At 41.9% G+C, this 7,480-nt stretch overlaps 2 protein-coding genes across 2 annotated transcripts in view; one reads left to right on the top strand and one right to left on the bottom strand.

Moving 5' to 3' along the window:
* NBN (nibrin) overlaps positions 1 to 231 on the bottom strand; it is a 27,646-nt gene extending 27,415 nt beyond the window's left edge. The window contains exon 1 of the mRNA XM_009324457.1: positions 57 to 231. Coding sequence (XP_009322732.1) covers positions 57 to 231 — 175 coding nt within the window. The remainder of the gene's footprint in view (positions 1 to 56) is intronic.
* Positions 232 to 598: 367 nt separating this feature from the next.
* The window catches only part of DECR1 (2,4-dienoyl CoA reductase 1, mitochondrial), a 26,486-nt gene continuing 19,604 nt past the window's right edge, over positions 599 to 7,480 (top strand). Inside the window, exon 1 of the mRNA XM_009324432.1 lies at positions 599 to 675. Within this exon, the coding sequence (XP_009322707.1) occupies positions 604 to 675 (72 nt within the window). The 5' untranslated portion in view covers positions 599 to 603. The remainder of the gene's footprint in view (positions 676 to 7,480) is intronic.

The raw sequence follows: 7,480 nt of genomic DNA, 5'->3' as shown, positions 1-7,480 counted from the left end.
GTCTCTCACCAGCGCCGCTTGGGGCCTCCCCCTTTCCCCCGCCTTCGGCCCGTGACCCCGTTTCAGTCCCCCGGCAGCTGCCGCCCCCTCCTGCCCGGTGACAGCTTTGGCCGGGACTGACAGCCCCGGGCGGAACTGAGGCGGGGCTCCTGGGCCCAGGGGCAGGGTGCCGGTGGAGGCCCCAGGTGAGACTGGGCAGGGCCGGCAAGGCCTGAGGAGCCGCCCACCCATCCCAACAGCTGTGCCCCTCTGTCCCTCCCTTCATAGTGCGCTAATATCCCTAACAAAATGCATTGCATGTGGAACAGGAAATACTACAGAGATTCATCTCTTAACTGAAAGCAACTTTTGGATAAAAAGAAGAAATAAACTTACTAGAATTTTAAGTAAAAGAAAAAATGCCTGGGAGTCTGAAGGCCCTTTGGCAGGTTGCCAAAGACTTGCTACTCTGTTACGCTGAATTTTCTGTAAGGGAATAGCAGAGGACAGGTACGGAGAAGCCATATGTGCATGACTCCAGTCACACACATTTGAGGTATGGCTCAAAATACCCATTTCTTCCTGTGCTATGCAACTCACAAGGAGCAGGGTGTCAAATTCCTGATGTCCATAATCATATCGGCAAGCAGTTGGAGAGCAAATTTCTTCCTACTGGGCAATCAGCTTGCTTCTCAGGTAATGAATATTGGTAATTGCGCTTTATCTTTGTAAAACAGCGAAAGCTTTTGCAGGTATGTCCACAGTTAGCTAAGAAGTTTTAGCATCAGAAAACCCGTGGAGTTGAAATGGGGTGGGGGGACTCAGGATAACATTCTTCTGATAGGAAAAGATTAATTTAAAACATACAGAAATGTAAATATGAACTGTCAGTCAGAAATGTTGTTTCTGTAGAATCATAATATGTTTAATCTCCATGTGTTACGACTTTAAGCATCCTTTGTCCTTAAATGTCCACTTAGAAACCTTTTTATATTTTCCCTCCTACACTTCTCCTAAGATAAATGATGCCAGTTTCCCTAATCTCTTTTCTTGCAAGTTTTCTTCATCTTCTTTGCTTGTTTTCTTAGTCCCTGATAATTTTGCAATTTCAGTTTTGAGCTAGGGTGACCACAAATAAAGAGCGTATCCTAAATAAGACTATTTCTCAGCTTTATATAACTGTACTTAAATATTCTCTGTATTGTTGTCATTATTCTATGTCTGTCTTATCCTATTGGCTTGGCTTTTGTGATCACATCCTCCTATGACAAATCATCATCATAAGAAACTGTATAAATCCTGTAAACCCCATTATAATGTTTATACTTTCCATTTCCCTGCATTTATCCAATTTTAGTTTATTTTCTGGTAACGTGTTCTCCTATTCATTTACCTTCTAGACTTGTTGAATTCTTGCTGTCTCTCCGATCCTGACTGACCTAACTGTCCGTCCTCTGATATTTGTTGGTTTTCTACTTGTTCCTTTTTTCAGTTCATAAATGATTCAGCAGAGTCCCAAACTCGGAGACTACTGGAGCGGAACGAGGCATTTCAGATATTCATATGGACTACAGGCTTAACTTGCATATAACTGGTGAAATAGTACCACAGTTGGCTAACTGCTGTGAAACAGTATCTAAACAGAATATGAGGTGATCCATCATTAAACTTTTGCCCTTAACAGAAATGTAGGTCTGCATGATGTCCATGTTGATATTTTATCCCAGACCTAGGACTTTTTTTTCTTAGTAGCCTTTTGTGTCAAAAGTCTCTTGGACTATTTTTAAACTTTATCATCAGGTGCTATGCATTTCTTTCAACAAGGTAGTTTGAGTGGCAGAAACAGCATAGCCATGCAAGTTTACAATGAGGATTCAGGTTTCTGCTGAGCTCTATGTTACGCCACTTGGCCAAACCCTTGAAAGTCTAAATTATGCCTGCCAGCTCTTTTATATTCATTACCTCTTAGACATTTCTGTAAGAGATTATTGAGGCATAATTATCTTCACAAAAGACTAGTGTTAGCTAGACACTTTCAGATCATGCTTTTCTAGGTGTTACGTTTTTTAATTACTTTTTCCCCTACAGATACTAGATTTACAGTCTTACATTTCTCATGTTACCCTACAAGTTTTTTTAAAAAACAGATATTTTCTACACTGTAAACCTCCTGACTTCCTTTAAACCAGAGATTGGATGCTTTAATATTTCAGCTAAGCTACTCTTAAATTCTTCCTAAACTTTTGTAAGTAAGCATCACCCAAACTGAAGTAGGACTTTATAAAGTGGAGTAATAGCTTATTAGGCCAATTTATTTTCCTTGTAAAATGCAGGCAGTCTGCCTTCAATTATATTTTTAGATCGTGAGACATGAAAGTGTTATTGCAGGTTTTTAAATTTGTCTGCTTTCTAGTCCTGGAGACAGCTTTCTTCTTAGTATCAAAAAATAACAGGTCTGGTATAGGAATTGCACCTCATCCATGAAAGTTGCTGAAAAGCATTTTCTGAAGTTTAGTTTGGTGATATCTTCTTGTTCACTTTTATCATGACCATACAATGATTCTTTCAGAGGTAGCTGTTTGGCACATTTGTATCTTCCAACACATAAAAGGTTTGCCTTTGTAGTTTGTTTCCTCTTGTTAGCTTCATTCCAGTGAAGCTTTCTGAATTCTGTAGTATTTGTTCATTTTAAAACATCTCTTGAACTATATTCAAGAGATACTCCCTTTCCCCAACTTACCTTTTTTTGTTCAGTGATTACATATCTCTTGAGACTCAGTGTGTTTTAATTAACTGATTTGAATGAAATATTAATACCTAAACCTTACAGTGACTCTCTAACACCTTCCAGATATTTGACATATGGCTTTAATGATACTGTTGCAACTACTGCTTAGCGGTGTGGCACTATTGCTTCAGTGGCTGCCCGACAGTGTGCAGGACCAATAATTATCTTATGTGTTCTAGAACTTACTGTACCAACAAACAAGAGCATCAACAATGTTTTTCTCTAAAATGTGAACATTGAGCTGTTTGACCATTTTTATACAGGATGCTGATGACTAAGCCTTAGGATTTCAATTTTGATTCCTCTGAACTCCCATAGCAGTGTGTATTCAGTTTGCCCTAAATTCTTAATCCAAAAGTTGATAGTATAGGCCCACTGATAGGTTTGTTGTCTTTCATGCCGAGTTTTGTAACTGCATGGATTCGTCGGTGTGGTCTCTTCTCCTCAGAATTTGCAGTTTTCGCAAATCTGTAGGTTCTTAGAGCTACTGTGCTATCCCCCACCCCCTTACCCTGCCATTACTTGCGGCCAGATACGACTCCGCAGGCTGCTCTGCCTTATTACCCAGGCTGTGCAGAAGGGTGGGTATCAGTCATGGCTGATACTGGCTACCTTTCCAATCAGCCAGTCTGTGTGCTCAACACAGATGAATCAAATGTCTTTTTATCTCAATATTGTGATAAGTGGTATATTGTTTGTTCACCAAACTTGATGAGACAATTGCCTTTTGTGGTATAAGCTAAGGAAACTGGCTATGAGAGTTTGGACTTTGCCTAAGGTAATGACATATGATAACTCGGAATATTTGTAAAGGAATTTACAAATTTTAGAGAAATGGGGGAAATGAAAGGGTTAAATCCCTGACAATCCCTGACTAAAACCTTGCTGTGATTTTTCTTAGCTTCACTTGCATAGTTTTAGTGATTTAGTAGAGACATGTAAATTCTTACCTGACCAGAATTTACAGGCCTTGAGCTAGCTCATTAGGCCCCCGGTGTAAATCACTGATAATAGGAACTCAGGACGACTGTGTCAAGGTAAGTGTTAAAAAACTAGTTAAACTGACCCCCTTGTAATATTCCAGAGTCAAAGGACTGATAAACTAATTCAATGACTATATATGGACAAAGGAAGCCCAAAGTTCAACCAGAGGACAGAGCGAGGAAGACTATGAATGACCACCGGAGGGTGAAAAGACCCTAACCCTAATTTTACTGCGCATGCGTGGGAGCTCATCACCATAAGACTACCCTTTCCAGGAAATCTGATGAGTATGTATGATTTTTCTGTACATAACCTGATGTGCTTTGCCAACCTGCGTGTGCCGCCGGTGGAGCAGAGGCTCCCGGGCCACCCAGCGCTGTTTTGCTTATTGCCATTTCTTGCTAATTAATAAATTGATCATACACTCAAACCAGTCTCACCGTGATTTGTGACAGTTACACATAACATGCCCACCTTTATAGCTTGGTACTTCAAGAGTCTCTGTGGTGACAACCAATGCCCCCCTTTCATTTCTAATACTATGGATACAGTGTGGGACACCAGGACTGTGACCTTTTGGCCTAGAGTGAATTTACGGGCTTCCTGAATATTAAGTACAACTGCAGCCACAGCCCTTAAACAGCTAGGCCATCCTTTACTGACTTCATCAAGTTGTTTGGAAAAGTAGGCTACTGCCCTCCGATATGGCCCTAAATTCTGGGCCAAAATTCCCAAGGCTATTCCCTGTTTCTCGTGAGAGAATAACCAAAAAGGTTTGGTGGTATCTGGTAGCCCTAGAGCGGGTGCTCTCATTAATTCATGTTTTAAAAGATGAAAGGCCTTATTTGCCTCCCCATTCCAGGTAAGGTTTTTCGTACCTGTTTTCAAAATCTCATAAAGTGGTTTTACCAGAAGTCCGTAGTTGTAAATCCACAGGCGACACCACCCCGTCATGCCTAGGAATGTAGGCCGTCTGGGGCTTGGGGGTTTGGCAGATGGCTTCCTTTCTCGCGGCCCCTAGCGTTCGTTGTCCAGCAGTAATCTCATAACCGAGGTATGTTACTTGCTGTTGGGTGACCTGGGCTTTCTGTGGAGAGACTCGATAGCCATTTAGTCCAAGAAAATTCAGCAAACTAATGGTCCATATCATGCACAGCTCCTTTGTTTCAGTGGCTATGAGTAGATCATCTACATATTGCAACACCACCCCAGCCCCCTTTTGCAGAGGTGCTGCCTCTGCTCCCCTGGACATGGCCCCCTGCCGCACCGCAGGGCAGTTCCCGTTTCTCTCCCATTTCAGTACAGGGTGTGGGGGCATTGGTATCGCCTTTTGATCTCAATAGCAAAGTAACGCAGATTTAGGTAAAGTGGTTTGAATGTTGCCATCCAAGCAGTGATATGGCTGATTTGTGTGGGTGTTCCTGGAGGCCATTTCTAGTGAGTTCTGCCAAGGCAGGGTGCTTCTTACCAGTGACCACTTGTGTGCTTCCGAGAGGGCCTTCTGCAGTAATTTCATGATTCACTTCCACCCCCTGGGTGAGGGTTGTTTTTTGTTTTGTTCATGTTTTGTTTTTTAATGCTGTTTCCTGGCTTCTTTATATCTCTCTTTACGCCTGAGGTTTAATTTAAAACCTTGACCTTAAATGGTGGAATGAGTAAATTTAGTGAATCCTGTCACGGAAGCCCCTTTTGCAAGCTAGTAATGAGACGGTAGCAGTCTCATGAGAAGATTGCTGAATGATACCAACTTTACTGGCTGCTTGCGTTCCAGTACTTTATTAGTCTTAGTGCAGTCTTCCTACCTGCCCCTGCTGTGGCCGGCTCCCTCATCTTCCCCAAGCAGGAGGAAAGCTGCTTGCATGGTTTCTGTGGTGGTGAGCAAGAGGAGCGGGCTGTGTCTGTCACTAGAGCATCTCATCAGGAAGACTCAATACTGCGTGGGGGTTACCTCCAGTTATCTCCTTATACTGGAGGAAGAGGAGTCCAAATGCTGTCTTGATTTGCAGTCTCTGCCATGAGCTGAAGTTCTCCAGAGGGAGCCCTTTTCTCTCCCTGCATACCTGTAGAGAGATGAGATGAGTAGGGGACTACTAAGAAAGACCTGAAAGAGAATCTTCGCACTCCCCTTTTCTGGAGGCTTAATAGTATTCTGGTACTCTGTGAAAATATGCAAATTTTAGTTTCATTGGGAGAATTAAAAAAAAAAAAGTCATCAGTATTTTACAGACATTTGGTGGCAGATCTGATCTGTGGAATTTTGTTATTGCAGAAGAATGTGACATTCTTTTGATTTTCTATTTGATCTGCTTGTGTTCCTTAGAACCACCTTTGGTTTATTTTTTGCTTTGTGAGAAGCTGTTGCGCATAGCTGAAGAGTCCAAGTTCCAGAAAGAATCCCTAAAGTACACATGTAACATAAATGCTGTAGGACTTGTTGCACTGCTTTACTTTTGTGATAATTTAGTTTGAGCTTTACATTCTTAATCTTGTTTTACATAGTGCCCAAAACTCTTCTTCACTCTTAGAGAATTTTTCATCATTTGGAACATAGAAGCATAGAATAGTTTGGGTTGGAAGGGACCTTTAAAGGTGATATGAGCCCCCGGTAAGCAGCACACCTCTCTAGAGATTGCGTCTGGTAATTGCATCAGGATAGATTGCGTCTAGGGATTGCGTCATGAGCTCTGTTAAATTGGCAGTGTAATTCCATGATTATACTCTGTTTTCACCTGTGTTACTCATATGAAAAGGTGTTACCACAGACAGATTCACATGCACACTTTCTCAGGCCAGCTTTAAGCTCTGTGAAACCCCCATCCCTGTGCATTATAGCTATGGCATGTACAAATTATTCAGCTACCACTAAAAATGTTGTCTCTTAGTTTTAGTGTTGAAAATGTGAGTTAGTAAATAGAACAATAAGTTGTAATATTTTTACTATTTAAAAATAACCTTTCTTCTTTGTGTCAACCTATTGAACAATTGCATGTTTTTAGTAATAACACCATACGAGAGTCACCATTCAGTCTTCTTTCCTAAAATTATACTAGAATTTGTTGTATTCAAATAAACACATTAAATGCTCAAGTACAAATTGGTATTAGAGAAGGTAAATAGAACTTTTATTCTTCTAATTTTTTGCACATCAAAAATAAAATCATAGAATAGTTTGGGTTGGAAGGGACCTCTAAAGGTCATCTAGTCCAACACCGCTGCCATGGGCAGGGACATTTCAACTAGGGTCAGCTGGCTCAGAGCCCCGTCCAACCTGACCTTGAATGGTTCCAGGGATGGAGCATCCACCACCTCTCTGGGAAACCTGTGCCAGTGTTTCACCACCCTCAGCATAAAATATTTATTCCTTATATCTAGTCTATATCTACCCCCCTTTAGTTTAAACCCATTCCGTCTTGTCCTGTCACAACAGGCCCTGCTAAAAAGTCTGTCCCCATCTTTCTTACAAGCCCCCTTGAAGTACTGATAGGCTGCAAGAAGGTCTTCCCAAAGCCTTCTTTTCTCTAGGCTGAACAACCCCAACTCTCCCAGCCTTTCTTCATAGGAGAGGTGTTCCATCCCCCTGATCACTTTTGTGACCCTCCTCTGGACCCGCTCCAACAGGTCTGTGTCTTTCTTATGCTGAGGGCTCCACAGCCAGACGCAGTACTCCAGGTGGGATCTCAGCAGAGCAGAGTAGAGGGGCAGAATTCCCTCCCTCGACCTGCTGGCCAC

The sequence above is a fragment of the Pygoscelis adeliae genome, unplaced genomic scaffold, assembly GCF_000699105.1.
Source record: "Pygoscelis adeliae isolate BGI_AS28 unplaced genomic scaffold, ASM69910v1 Scaffold145, whole genome shotgun sequence".
NCBI lineage: Eukaryota > Metazoa > Chordata > Aves > Sphenisciformes > Spheniscidae > Pygoscelis > Pygoscelis adeliae.
The sequence above is the reverse complement of the archived record's forward strand: the minus strand, read 5'-3'. Positions and strand labels throughout refer to the sequence as shown.